Raw genomic sequence first — 14,501 nt, 5'->3', positions numbered from 1 at the left:
AGAGAACACTATCCCACTCCTCAACCATCAACATTTCTTTCTCCATACTGATGAAGAGAAAAATAAGGTCAGTGAGATGGATGGGCATTTTCCAGTGTTGTCAGGCCTTGCAACACAGTTGGTAAAGGCTGACCAGCACCTGCCTTTTGGCTCCCCCTCCCTGTGGGAAGGAAGCACTGTGGTGCCCCATAGAGTGGTTTGCAGAGACAAGCATTAAGTTGGAAAAAGCAAGCGCGAGAAATACACGCAACACAATCACTTGGAAGAACACGGTGTTGCTCCAGGCACCCAAGTGTCCCTAGGAAAGCCCCTGGTGGCAAGTTCTCCTATCACAGTTGATACTCACATGGAGAGAATTCCTTTGCTTCGCTACAGGGAAAACAAATAGCAACTCCCATCCTTCTCACAAGGATCTCACTTACTAGGCAAGTCTCAGATTTCCATGAAAGGAGTGAGCCAACTCTGCAGTAGTTTTGCATTTCAGTTCATTACTACCTTTTACTTGCAATGCCCAAAAAGCAGCGGGCTCTGTATTTTTCTTCAGTGCACTGGCTGACAACAGAATCCATTAGAAGTCTCCTAACAATTGCAAGAAACGGTGCAGTTACAGAAGCAGCCTCAAAGGAGGACAGTAGAGCTCTTACTGTCGGGTTTTCAGACATCCAGTTCTGATGTGCACCCAGACCCATTTTAGTAACATTTTAAAGGATATTTTAGACCTATTTATCAGCACTAATATCATCCACAGCCTTAAGCATAGAGCAGTACCATCTTGTAAAACAGAAGATGAATTTGGCTTTGTACAAGATTCAAACACATCCATAAATTCTCCCCAAATATAGGGCTCTTACCTACCATATAGGACGAACTTTATTAAAACTTATGTGTCTTAGTTTCTAAAGCAAGTTTCTGAAGATTTAAGTTCTTCTGCCCTGCAACAAGCCATTCCTGGCTGACCTGAACAGACACCACTTCCTGTTTTTAGCAGGATCACTGCAACAACACGCTTTTACCAAAGATAACCGCCTGCTTTATTTTTATTGAAAATGACAGATACAGTAGCCAATAAAGTAAAAAAGGGTAATTTAGCAGTAGAGTGTTGCAGCATTTATCTTATGAGGTCAGTGAATGACTTAAGCAATCTTGAAAAGTGAATTCTTAATGAGTTTCTTCAAAAGGCACCAGTGAGAGAGATTGGCTTCTTCTGGATCAGAGTTCAGCAAGACAGCATCATCAATATATTCTTATAAAGTATACCACTAAACAAAGTTTGTTACTTAGAGGAATAGGGAAAAAAAAAAGTGAGGTGCATGCAGGGACAGAAAGGACAGCAGAATGGGAAGAAAGGAGCAGTGTGTGGTTAGAGGTTTTTCACACCGAGTTATTAGTGGATGCTGAAGTTCAATTCCATCAGTACTTGAGCTCCCACAATGAGCAGGAAAGTGATTAGGTGGTGTCCAGTACCCTCACCAGATAAACCCTGCCAGTTCCTAGGAGTACTAACTCCCATCCTGACCCCTACCAGGCCGAGAAGGGAAAAAAAAAAACAACAACCCTTGTGACCCTAAGAAGGTGAATAAGGCATATGTGCACAGCAGAATTCCTTCTGACACATGCCAGCACTGCCCCTGACCCACTGTGGTCAATCTTAATGCTTTGTTACCAGCCTTTCTCTAACCCACAGGCAACCAAGGTCAGAAAGCACACAATTCGACTAGCCAGATTTATCAGAGAGCTTGCCTGAGAGCTCCTGCAACTCCACTCCAGAGAACATCCCCTTCAGCAGCCTGGAGACTCATCTATCTGCAAGTATCTGAAGCGCGCAAAGAAATGAAAGAAACCGGTCATTACAAGGCGGTAACATCAATGAAGTGAACACGAGGACAGCGCCTAGATCACCACACACCCACAGCCAGCACGGCACCCACCCATCTGAAACACCAAGAGAATAAAACGTGTCGACAGGGGCCCTCCTCCCGCAGCCTCGAGGAGGCGAGGTCCGGGGGAGCGAAGCAGCGGGGCCTCCCCAGGCTCCTTGTGCTTCTCTGTTGAGGGCGGATTCAACCTCCCCCAGCTCTGGAGAAGCGTCGGAGGCAACCAAGAGCGAAAACTCCCCTCAGCCCGGCCTCCCCCCCCATCAGCCCGGCCTCCCCTCCCCTCAGCCCGGCCTCCCCTCAGCTCGCTCCCGCCCCGGCGGGGCCTTTTGGAGCCTTCGGCGCATCCGGGGCGAGCGCCATCGGCGCCTGCCCCAGCCCCCCGGAGGAGCCTCGTGGGGGCTGAGGGGAGGCAGGAGCCCGCCGGGTGCCTCGCTCCGGCCGGCGGCGCTGAGGAGAAGCCGCGGCGGAGCCCCGCGGGCGGCGGCAGGCAGCAGCTCGGGCAGCCGCGGAGGGGCCTCCCCGCGAGCCGGCGGGCGGGAGGCGAGCGCGGTTGGGACCATGGAGGAGGCGGACACGGAGCCGCCGCTGGTGGTGAGGGGCAGGGGCCGGGTTGGGGGACTGGGACAGACCGGGACGGACCGGGAGGGGGGTCTCGGGGGTGCCCGTATCCCCCTGACAGCCCCGCTGCCCCCTCTCGCAGGTGGTGCCCGGCGCCGACCCGGCCTCCAGGCAGCTGTGCTTTGAGTGGGGCCCCGCCGAGGTGCTGGTGTGCGAGACACGGTTCGGCCGCGGAGGTGGGTCCCCGGCCCCGGGGCGAGGGTGGGCTCCGGCCCGGTTCGGCCCCGGGCTGGCGGCTGCCCACGCGGCCGGCCCTGACGGGATCCGTCGTTGCAGGCGGCGGGGATGCAGCGCCCGGCTCCTCCCGCGTCTTCGTGGTGCGCAGGGACCAGGACATCTACATCCAGACCTTACGGAAGCTCTTCAACGAGTCGCACGGCGTCTTCATCGGCCTCCAGCGCTGCGAGGAGGAGCTGGCCGGCAAGTCGAGGAAAGCGCAGTGAGTGGGCCGCGGGGCTGCAGCCCTGGAAACACGAGCTGGTGGCGCTGCCTTGGTTTTAGAGGCAAACGCCATGGCCCTTATAAACCCAGACTACTTAGAGCTGCCGTTAATTGGCAGTTGTGCAGACTAAATGATTGTGCTGGAGTAATTCTGCAAAGCATGGCCTTGAGCCCTCCAGTAGCAGCGCCTTTGTGTGTGTGTAGCCGGTGGTGCATGGCCCGGCTGGCTCCCACCAGATTCACCCACGTACTGGAAGCTGCTACTGATGCACAGAAACATGCGAGACTTCAGTGGACTGAAACTCAAGCACCTCTCTGAACAATGCTTTTTGTGTTTGGCAGATTGGTTCAAGTGAGTAAAAACTACCGCTCGGTCATAAGAGCCTGCATGGAGGACATGCACCGTGCGGCTGGTAAGTTTGTTTATTCTACTGCAATAAAAAGAAATGCTATTTGTGATTATAAAAACAGTGCTTCAATTGTAAATTATTACAACTACTGTAAAATGGCATGTAGAGATTTCAGTAATTATCAAGACTCCATTTCCATCCTGGAGATTTCCAAGTTGCTTTGTAAACCTTGCCTGAGACTTTTTTGCATTGCGTTGCAACAGATTTGGGGAGGACTTGCAGTCTTTTCATATCATGTCTTGCTGCTTTATAGGAAACAGTCAAAATTAATAGATTGCTTCCCCCCTAACAAGTAAAGGATTTTACTCTTCCCTTCCATCCTTGTCCTGTAAGCTTACCAGATTTGTACAACGTTTATATAAAGTTACAAAAAGTTAGCTTTGTCAGTTGTGTACATGTTTGGATCTATGCCTGGTGAGTTATCAGGTATTATATTTATTTATGAGTCCAGAACATGTCATGAAATAAGGTAAATATGTTGCTTTTTGATTTTTCCCTCAGCTGCAACACGGGACCCTGCCCTACACAGCCAGTACAGTACTCAGGTAATCTTCAGACACGTCCATGTAGTCACGTGAACGCTGGTTAGTAAATTCATCGAGACCAAGACTGTGGCAGTAATTTTGTTCTATTAGCTGCACTGATGTTGCTTAATTAGCCTTTCTTTTTTACTTTGCTGTTTGTTAAGTCTCAGGAGTGCAAAAACTCTGAAAATAATGTGTCCCGTTCTGTTTTGTATTCCTACTGATGACAGATTACTATTGCATTTCAATACACAACCTGCTTCCGTATTTTCTAAGCTGAATATGTGTAGAGAAGTTATGACCTATTTCTGTCTTTTAATTTGTATCTTTGAGATACCAATATGACATTTGTCTTGTCTATAAAAACTGACTGATTGCAATGGACAGCAGATTCCTTTGTGCAGTTAAAAATAATCAACTGGAACAACTACTAAATCTGAAACATGGCCCTGCTCTTTTCAGGTTTCTATTCTCTCTGCAATGGAGCTGATCTGGAACCTCTGTGAGATCCTGTTTGTTGAAGCAGCTGCAGGTGAGCAGTGAACTATTCCAATGTTAAGATCGAAGAGGGGTTTTTTACATGTTTTTTTAAGATGTACATAGCATCCATTGTGTTATTTTAACATATTTAGAGATATTTATGACAAGTGTCAATAAACCTTTTAATACTAATTCTGCCTCAGTAAATTGCCCTCTTTGTATTATGTTGGGATGTTAAATTTGCATTCTACTTTTTCCCCTCTCATGGGTAGTTCACTACAATTTAAGTTAAATTTTATATATATATATATTTATTATTTTTTACAGAAAAATGATGAAGAGCAACAGCAAAAAACTTGCTGCCAATTATTTGACTTTAAAGCATAAACAGATTTTAAAGTATCAAATATGTTGATGCCAACTAACATTTACACATTCTTTGATGCAGTTCTTTTAACTTTAGGATGCCATTTTAGAAGTCAGTTTGTTTACATGAGTATTTCAAAGTAGTAAATAATTTTCTAAGGAAATCAGATTGCTCTAAGAAATATACTACTTATTCAGTCTCAGAATTCAGAAGAGAGATTCACAAATTGTAGATTACTTAATCTGAAATAAAGGTAATTGCCTCCTGCCAAATTTCATCCTTGTATGTAGTTAGTAATGAGGTGATGATACATTAAACAGCTGTAAACATTGATGGGTCTTTTGGCATTACAAGATTTATGATATGAATTACCTTTTATTTCTTCAAGTAACTGGTTAGGGTTTTCTGCAGGGCTATGCTGCTGTTCTGTCTAAAATTTGCCACATGGAATACCATCAGCAGCTTGGTGCTCCCACAGCCTGGTTATTTAAGGAACTGCATTCCTTTATAATTTGAGTGTGGCAGATAGAAATCCAATTAGTAAACGTCATCTAATGATTATCAAACCATTAAGGCTAGAAGCACACAAAGTAACAGTTTGGGAACTAACAGAATGATACCTTCTCTGTGTAAAGCTGGCCCCCTCCTGCTTCGCCTCCTTGACTGGATTCGACTTCATGTCTGTGATGTAGACAGCATGGTCCGTGAGGTTCTGAGCAGTGAAAATCCATCAAAACACAAACTCTTCTGGAATGTGGTGAGTACAGTCACCTGTAAAATTCTTAGAGAATTCATGCCTGTGTGTCTTGCCTTCCTTCTCAGCACTGGACTATATCTCAGAAATTGATACATGGGACACAGCTGCTGCCTGCCTTTATAGTTTTAAGTTAAAGCCATTGTGAAGGTCATCCTGCCCTCATTCCTAGCCTGACCCTTTTGATTTCATGATCCATAGAGGTCAAGACTTACACTGGGTATTTGAATTAGCGGTCCTAAAATTTAAGCATTTTAACTCTACTTATCTTGCCTAAATCACAAGTTAAAATTCTCCCCAGTAATCCATCTGGGTATTTGGTAGCCTTGCGCAGTGTGGTGCTCACAGACTTGTGGTGTCTGCAGGTCGATGTCTTTGTGCTGCAAGGCCGAATGGATGAAGCACGGCACTTGCTCTCAAAGGAAGCCAGTGCCAATCCCACATCAATGAGCATGTACAAAGTCTTGGATGACTTGATGATGAAGATGCCTGTGCCCAATGTATGTATGTTTTTTTCATGTAGTTCCACTGGGAAAAGAGATAGGAGGGATGACAGTATTAGTCCAGTCTATTTCATCTCTGCTGTAGCTCCTGTAACATCACAGCCTGTTGACCATTAAAACATTCCAATTTTAATTCTTTACAGTAGTAATATTTGCATGAATTATCCAAAAGACCCAACTGTACAGGCAAAGACCTATTAGATGACAAACCAACATAGTCAGAAACAACATTTTTGCAGCAGGGTATGTTATCTAGTTGTCTGAAACAGTTCCTGTTGAGAACTCACACAGAATATTCTTTGAAGGCCTTAACCGCAGAGTTTTCCTCTGTTGCAATGATCTCCTCGTGGAGGAAAAATTGCAGCTGCATCACAGTAACTGTTTCTTTTAGGGTCTTTTGCCTTATTTAGATGCACAAATTAAGACACTTCTAATGCAACTAAAGAACAAGTTAAAAACTGACAGCATTCTTGTGTTTACCATTTTAGCATGCATAATTGTGAGTTCAGCACAAGCACCTCTTGTGATCTGACTTGATCTTTCCTTATTTTACGCATCTTACCTTGGGTTCAGCTTGGCAACACCCAGACGCTGACCGAGTTGGAGCTGAAATGGCAGCACTGGCATGAAGAATGTCAGCGGTATCTACGGGATGGAACTTTTGCTTCCAATCCCCATATGGAATCCATCTGCAAGGTATGTTTTGGCTGAAAAGAAAGGAAACTGGACAAGTATTGGGTCATTGTGTACTTCAGGAGCTGCATGTAGTCATAAGTAACTTTAAAATGTTGGATGATCTGTTCATTGAATCAAGAGATTTCAGGCCAGCCTTTTTTACTGTGTTACTTGTTTTGCTACAGCTTTTGCAAGGCTGCACAGATCATATTCCTATCCCAGGCCATAGGATCTTGAGAAGGATCTTTGTCCTTTGCTGTTTAATTTTGATTAAATTATCAACTTTGCAAAATGGGAGTAGTAGTGCCTCTGAAAAGTTAAGATGCAGCTGTGTACATCGCTGAATTTGCAGAATTACTCCTTTGTTTTCCTCCTTTTTATTAGATCCTGGGGGGAGATGAGAATGCCATGCTGGAGAAAAAGGAACTCCTGACTACTTGGTACCACTTTCTGGTTACCCGACTCCTGTATTCGCATCCAACTGTGAAGCCAATGGAACTGCATTTCTATGCACAGGCATGAAATAGAATTACTTCTATATCCTCCACAGTTTTACCCACAGAAGGGTTACTGTTGTTAAAGAAAACTTTGGGAGGGGTGACATCGTACAGCAACTACATACCTGTAAGATTTTTCATAGAACTTGGAAGTGGAATGAGAGAAAGATACAGTAGGCAAATAATTATTGAAGACCAGGTCACTTTAGCATCTAATGCTACCAGTCTTGTTCCTGCAAATTGCTTTCCCATTTTCCTGGTGCTAAAATACTGCTTTTTTTTCCTGTTAACGTGCTCGGTATCTATGATGTGCTCTTTCCCATAAAATAACCTAAGCTAGGCTGCTACATTGAAACAAATGTCTTGCTTCTACCTTGTCAAAATGTCTGTTTATCATGTCTTGTAATCTTATTCCACAGTCTAGTATGGACCTGTTCCTGGGTGAGGAAAGCAGCCCTGAGCCTCTAGACACGATTTTAATGGCAGCCTTCGAATTCGAGTTGCATCAAGTGATCAAGGAATGCAGGTTGAGTTCTTAAAGTTTTTGATTCTCTAGTGTACTATTGCTGCTGTGTACGTTCACTCCAATAGTATTTGGGGTAGAAGGTATGGGTATAGACCACCTCATCATCCTTTCAAATAATTTAACAGGAATATGTGAAGCAGGTAGCAATTAGAAGTATTCCATTGGGTCTGGAGCAACGCAGCCAGATGTTAGGCTGTAATATAGCTCATGTGTGGGAAGAAATGCCTGTGGAAAACCTGACGCATTCCTTGGCGGTGGTGGGCTTAGCTTCTTCTTTATTTTCCTTGTTTCAAATACAGCATTGCTCTGAGCAACTGGTGGTTTGTGGCTCATCTGACTGACCTCCTGGATCACTGTAAACTCCTGCAGTCTCACAATCTCTAGTAAGTATTTATTTGCACTGATTATTCAGACACCCAGAAGTAAGAATGACTAAAACAACATGCGGATTTTGGTTGAAAAGGAGCATCTTGGGTATTTGCAAAAGATGTAGAATAGAGGTACTGCATATGCCTCTGAAGTTCTAGGCAGCCCAGATGCTCTAAGAAGCAGCAGCAGTTGTTGATCTGAATTTGACCTGCTATTCAAGAGAGCCTCACGCAATGTTAGTTGTTTTTTCTCTTTATTTATTTATTATGGTTGTAGCTGAAATATTATCAAGTGCTTTTGATTATTTGGACCAGTGAGAAATTAATCTAAAAAGAGCTTCCATACCTAAGTTTAAGTTTCCAATAAATTCGAGAATTCTGCTGTCCGAATTCCCTTGGCGTTTCAGTGTCTTAAAGCAGGCTTTGCTTCTGCTGAGTTGTATTTGCTAAGTGCTGTACATAGTTGGCAGGTCTCCCCATCGAGAAAGCTGCCCTGCATGTTGAGGCCTAATGTATGAAGTTTACTAAGATAGCCAATGAGAAAACATGCTGCATAAATGGAAAGTACTTAAGAAATAAAGTCATTAGGCTTTTCTGATGAGGTACAACAGTAATGCCTGTTTCTTTTCTTTCTTCACTCCCTGCAGTTTTGGTTCAAACATGCGTGAATTCCTTCTACTAGAGTATGCCTCAGGACTCTTCTCCCATCACAGGTAACAATTATTTATTCTCCTTCCTCAGAGGCTAGACTAACGTCAACAAATAACTGCATACTAATGAACTAAAGAGGCAATAATGAACTAAAGAGGCAAAACTCACAGAAGACTGTTAGGATTTCAGCAAAAGTGCCTGTCTCTAAGGGGTCATACAGCACTAACAAGTTTCCTTTCCTGAATTAAAAGATGAAAGCTATCAATTAGAACCCATCAAGTATATTGGCCAGGATAGAACGGCAGAACAGGTCCTGCCGCTGTGGCATTTTTGGTACAGAGTGCTTCTGAGATGCAGTTGTTCCAAAGTTGTTTATTAGGCAGCTGATAGTTGGTAGAAAGTAAAAGCCATTTTAGGTCTGAATACTAAGTTAACCAGAACCAACTGTTAGTAATGCAGGGCCAGATTCTACTTGTGGCTTTACTGTTTTGATTACGAATTATATGGTTGGAATGCTTGACTTTTTTTCCTCTACTCTCAGTCTATGGCAGCTGGGGGTAGACTACTTTGACCACTGTCGAGAATATGGCCGAGTATACTTGGAGCTTCACATTGAACGGATCCCCCTTAACACAGAACAAAAGGCCCTCAAAGTGCTGAGAATCTGTGAGCAGAGACACATGCACGAACAAGGTGATTGATTCTTAAGTTTCATTGTTTTATGGTGATACAAGAGAAACTACTGAAATTGATTCTTTCCCTTTTCTCTAATGTTTTCTCCTAAGTTCGTAGCATCTGTAAAATCATGGCCATGAAAGCTCTGCGGAATAATCGCTTGGGCTCTGCCCTGTCTTGGAGCATCAGAGCTAAGGATGCGGCTTTTGCTACGCTAATATCAGATCGGTGAGTAAATCAGAAGCTCTTGGAAGACAGCTGCTATAGCAGGATGGTCAGAACAGGGAGAAGGCAGCCACCCTGAAAAGGTTCTGCTGCAGGTAGGCTGAGGTTATCTTTCCCTCAGACCAAGTACCAGCTTCCAGACTAGAAAATGCACTGCCCTTTCACTTGCTCCACTAACCTGTTTGATGGACTGTACAGTGAGCCAGGGAATGGGCTTAGGTGAAAGATAAATCCCCTTCTGTGCTTTATTCAGCAGATTATTTTTAACCAGTTTAGCTCACCAGTCTCCAGACGAATCAGTGTGAGCCACTTAATACAGCATTTCTCAAAAAAATATATTAAGCCACAATTACAACATAAGTAACAGAGAAAAATTTTGTGTCCTTGATTTTCCATAAACTTGTCACAGTATCTGACCTTGCAGGGTCATGACCCATGTCATGTATTTATTTTACTAATTTAAAATAGGCAGGTACCAATCTCTTTGCATAGCTGGAGTATAATTTTATAATTACACTCCAGATAGATGGCCAGGTAATGCTCTATCTTCAACAGTGTAAAAAGGGAGTAGTAAGAGATGGGCTTTTTTTCTCTCATTTGTTCTTTGAGGAAGCAGGAATCATCATATTTCCTTCAACAGAAGATGAAAGAAAACCATCACAGGAAGCAGATGCTGAAAAAACCAGCATAATGAAGGCTGCGACAAAACAGATGAAAAGCTTTTAGAATTCTATTTGTTCCTGCTTTTTTTTTTTATAGCAGAAAAACAGAACTTTTGTTACAAACTGAGAGGGTTATTTATGCACCCACCAGCCTCAGCTTCCTTTGCTCCTTCCTTTACTTATGCCTTTTAAAGAATAGATCTCAACGACTATGAAATCTAGAAGAACAAATAGTATCAGTTAAACGCATGTTACACCAGTTCAACTGGCCACTCCCAGGAAATGTCTCAATGTCTTCCAAAACTCTCACAGGAGGTTGATTAAGATGGAACTCAGTCGTATACTAAAGTTTTCCAAGAAGTGATTAGGAGATACAAAAAGAAAGTGGAAGATGTTCTCCCCTCTAAGCCTTTATTGCATTTTACTTTCTCCCTAGATTCCTTAAGGACTATTGTGAAAGGGGATGCTTCTCTGACTTAGACCTCATCGATAATTTGGGACCATCCATGCTGCTTAGTGACCGGCTGACATTTCTTGGTGAGAAGGGGCTACGGTTTTCATTCTGTTCTGTTATTTAGAACACAGCTAACTCCACACAATTATTTGGATTTGTCTCTTCCTCCATCTGCTACATCCTGTTATAGCAATGAGGGGAAAGCAAATAACCGAAGGTAATTTGGGATGCAGCCTGCATGCTACCAGGAGACTGCATTTCCAATTGCACTCACAGTAGGCATCTGTTCTGCACTGCTTTGAGTAGGATAGACTTGAATTCTGACACTTGTATGCATCCCCTTTCTTAGTCTTTTTCCAGACTATCACTACCTGGAGACTTCAAAATATTAGCAAAAACGAAGTGGATGACTTTGGAGGGAACCCTTAGAAAAGTAAAACTGGTTTAATTTACTTGGACAACACAATTTTACTAACTCCATAAAGTTCTTCAACATCTCTACACCTTTTATTAGTTCATTGTGCCAACTTCAAGCTCACAAGCAAAAGACCTCTGCTACCCTTCCACTACAACAGTTGTGCCAAGTAACAGTGGAAGGCCTCCAGCTAGTTTCCTTTCCATACAACCACTTCCTTCTGGCTGGCACAAGCACAGGCTGTGGTAACCTGCCCATCTGCCTGCAGCTACAGCGTGGCCTTTAAATAATGGACCAAGAAAGGAGATGGAGCTAAAACGCACCTTTCTCTGGAGATGTGGCTGTTAGCAAACCCAATTACAGGTGCCAAAATCTAATAGGAATTTGGAACAGCTGTTGGCAATTGGAATGACTGCTTTCCCATTACAGTGAGGGTGATCCTGAATTTGATCTAACTGCATTTCCTTCATTTAAAACCTAAATAAAGCTAAGCAGCTAACCGTGACTTACCAAATCAGAAATCCTCCTGATTTGTCCATTGTCACCAAGTGACCTTTGCATCAGCCCCAAAGAGTTGTAGTTTAATTGTAAAACTGCATTTACAGGGAAGTGACCTCCCTTTCTGCATTATGTAAAATTCCTTAAAGGAATAAAAATATTCTGCTTGGTTTTCCTGTGGAGGTTTCAGAAACATAAGGTGTGCCTTTGCTGGACAACCTTCACATTGCTATCTTGAGCTCAAGTGTTAATCAAAGGCGAATCTGAATGGGAATCATTACTTCCTCTATTTTGACAATTTAGTTGCTAGAAACAAAGCCGCAGATTAAAACTCACTTTCATCCTCAGCCAGTTCTTACATACTGGATAGTGGTCAAACTAATTCTTAGCAAAAGCAGAATTTTCCATATTAACAAAGATCTCACTTTCCATTTAGACAGTGAAGCTTTTCAGACCTGATATTTTGAGGTATCAAAAACCATTCATCCTCCCCCACTTACCCCTCCTGTCTGTATTTTTAAAGACACCACCGGTATCTCTAAGCCACTCATGCTGTTATTCACCCTGGAAACACTCAATGTCAGGCAGTATCAGTTAGGTAACAAGGCTGATTCAAATAGTAAATCTTACCAAGAACACTGGCAGGTTTTTGGCTACTTTTTCAGCCAGCCTGTGTTTTAACTTTTCTTCATGCACAAGATTCCCATTCCCCCAAACTCAGCTGCTTTGGAGACTCATTTCTGTTGGGAGGTAATTCTAACCAAGGCTTCATAAGAGCAAACTGACTTCCTAGCACCCAAAAATCCCAGCTTGTGCTGTTCTGACGGACACTAACACCTTTTACCCTTCACCAACACCCACGTGTAGGGAAGTACCGTGAATTCCACCGGCTATATGGGGAGAAGCGATTCTCTGAAGCTGCCAAGCTGCTGCTGATGTTGATGACGGCTCATATTGCTCCTTGCTCCTTCTGGATGACCCTGCTGACAGATGCCCTTCCCCTGCTGGAGCAGAAAGAGGTGAACACGCTGGTCGAACGTGACAAAGACACCCCACAGCCTTTCTTTTCTTCCTGAAAAGTTATCTCAAAGCAGTGAGTCCCCCACACTTTCTGCCCCCAAGCTAGGGCTTGCACTTCCAGTGCAAGTGACCTGCTCATGGCAGTTCAAGAATTGAGAAGCTCCCCAAATGTCTTATTGGTGGGAACACAAAGGACCCAACATAGGATAATCACTCGTTTCCCTGCTCTTAGAAAATAGCAGCAGAATAAATGTATGCTGATGATTTCAGTATACACTGCAGCAAGTTCCTTCCGGTACTTGGCTTGGAGATTTTTCTAGCGTGCTTCTTTCTGCTCGGCCAAGTTTTTGCTTTAAGATCCATCAAGAAAATGGCAGTTAAGTAATTACAAACCCATGACTGGATAAAGCCCAGAGGCACCCACTCTGACCTCATAGCTCGCCCTGCTTTGCACAGGAGGTTGCCTTAGAGACCTCACAAAGTCACTTCCAACTTGAATTTTCCTGTGATCCTGTGAATTAAAGGGTCAGAATGGATCTGTGGGAGCGTGAAAGCATTCTGCTCCTCTCAGTTGAGTTACCGTCTCAGACTGCACGATGTCCTTCAACGTGATCATTTTCAGTAAATACTTCCATTTCCACAGGTAATATTTTCAGCAGAGCAGACTTACGAATTGATGCAGTGCCTGGAAGACCTGACTGCAGGGAAGCCAGATAAGCAGAAACTCCTGGTACCTCCTGTTTTGAACTAAATAATGAATGAGGGGGGTCATGGGGCAGTCAGGGAAAGCTCTAAATTTCTGTTTCTGGGGGGGAAGACAAGAGGGAGAGCCTCAGTTACTGAGGCTAATGCGTGTCGTTCTTTTCAAAGGCCAGCCAACTGAGGCATCATCAAAAGATATTTAAGTACAGAAATAGTACACAGTACTTCCACTCCTCACTGTTCTACTGATTTGGATTGGACTGTGATGTTTTTCCAAGATAAATAACTGCAAATTACATGGGCAATGAAAAGCTGAGATGTTCAAATTTAACAGCTCAACCTAAGATACGTTCCAGGCACAGAACAGGGAGCCATTTGCTACACATGCAAAACTCTGTAGCTGCCAGAAAAAAAAAAAAAAAAAGGCAAGAAAAGGCTTGGTAATTCTGTCTTGCATTGATCTAAAAAGTAAGAAATGTAGCTTTTACCCATTCTCAGGAGGTCCCAATGACAGTTAAATGTGTACTCACTCTTCATGTCCTGCACCCTTATTTTCCAAAATCTAGAAAGAGAACCCATCACCAGCTCATTACTGCACGTAGTAGTGTAACCAAAACTCTACTTGCTTTTAGGACGATGATGTTGAGACCATGAAAGTGGAAATGCTGAGACTTGCTCTTGCACGAAATCTTGCACGAGTCATTGTCAAAGAAGGCACGTTGGAAGGATCTTGAAGACAGCAATGGGTGATTTTACTCTTCCTCTGTGGCTTATTGTACATAAACCTGACTGCTTTTCTAAGAATAAACGTCTTGTTTTGCATATTGCTTGATCTGTTCTCATCTTCCATAAACATAACGTTAAAAAAATGTAAATGTAACTTTTAAAAAAGAGCTGCATCAGAACATTTACAGTTGCTCGTTCCAACTCGGTCTGGCAGTCCTCGCCTTGTAAAGTAAACCTCATTACCTTTGTCTTTTCAGTTGCTTTGCCACTAATACCCAGAACTGAAATTGAGCCTACCTTTTAACGCACTGGCATTTTAGAAAACAGCAACTTCTGCTTTTTTGGTTAGTTTGGATGGTCTTCAGATGATGGGTTGAGTTTTAGGATTTCCAGAACCAGCATTAGACCCCACAAGCAGTCATTAGTGAGAGCT

General features: G+C 43.4%; 1 protein-coding gene across 1 annotated transcript; it reads left to right on the top strand.

The window, feature by feature from the left end:
* The first annotated feature begins 2,312 nt into the window (after positions 1-2,312).
* NUP85 (nucleoporin 85) lies at positions 2,313-14,164 on the top strand. Its single transcript, XM_035558872.2, has 19 exons — positions 2,313-2,468; positions 2,578-2,671; positions 2,772-2,934; positions 3,279-3,349; positions 3,848-3,891; positions 4,333-4,402; positions 5,353-5,474; positions 5,837-5,971; positions 6,548-6,670; positions 7,034-7,165; positions 7,566-7,672; positions 7,972-8,055; positions 8,688-8,753; positions 9,233-9,384; positions 9,477-9,594; positions 10,690-10,790; positions 12,488-12,639; positions 13,284-13,370; positions 13,975-14,164. Exons 1-19 carry the CDS (start codon positions 2,436-2,438, stop codon positions 14,074-14,076), a joined length of 1,956 nt encoding a protein of 651 aa, XP_035414765.1. The 5' UTR covers positions 2,313-2,435; the 3' UTR covers positions 14,077-14,164.
* Positions 14,165-14,501: the final 337 nt, after the last annotated feature.

This window comes from Cygnus atratus, chromosome 18, assembly GCF_013377495.2.
Source record: "Cygnus atratus isolate AKBS03 ecotype Queensland, Australia chromosome 18, CAtr_DNAZoo_HiC_assembly, whole genome shotgun sequence".
NCBI lineage: Eukaryota > Metazoa > Chordata > Aves > Anseriformes > Anatidae > Cygnus > Cygnus atratus.
The sequence above is the reverse complement of the archived record's forward strand: the minus strand, read 5'-3'. Positions and strand labels throughout refer to the sequence as shown.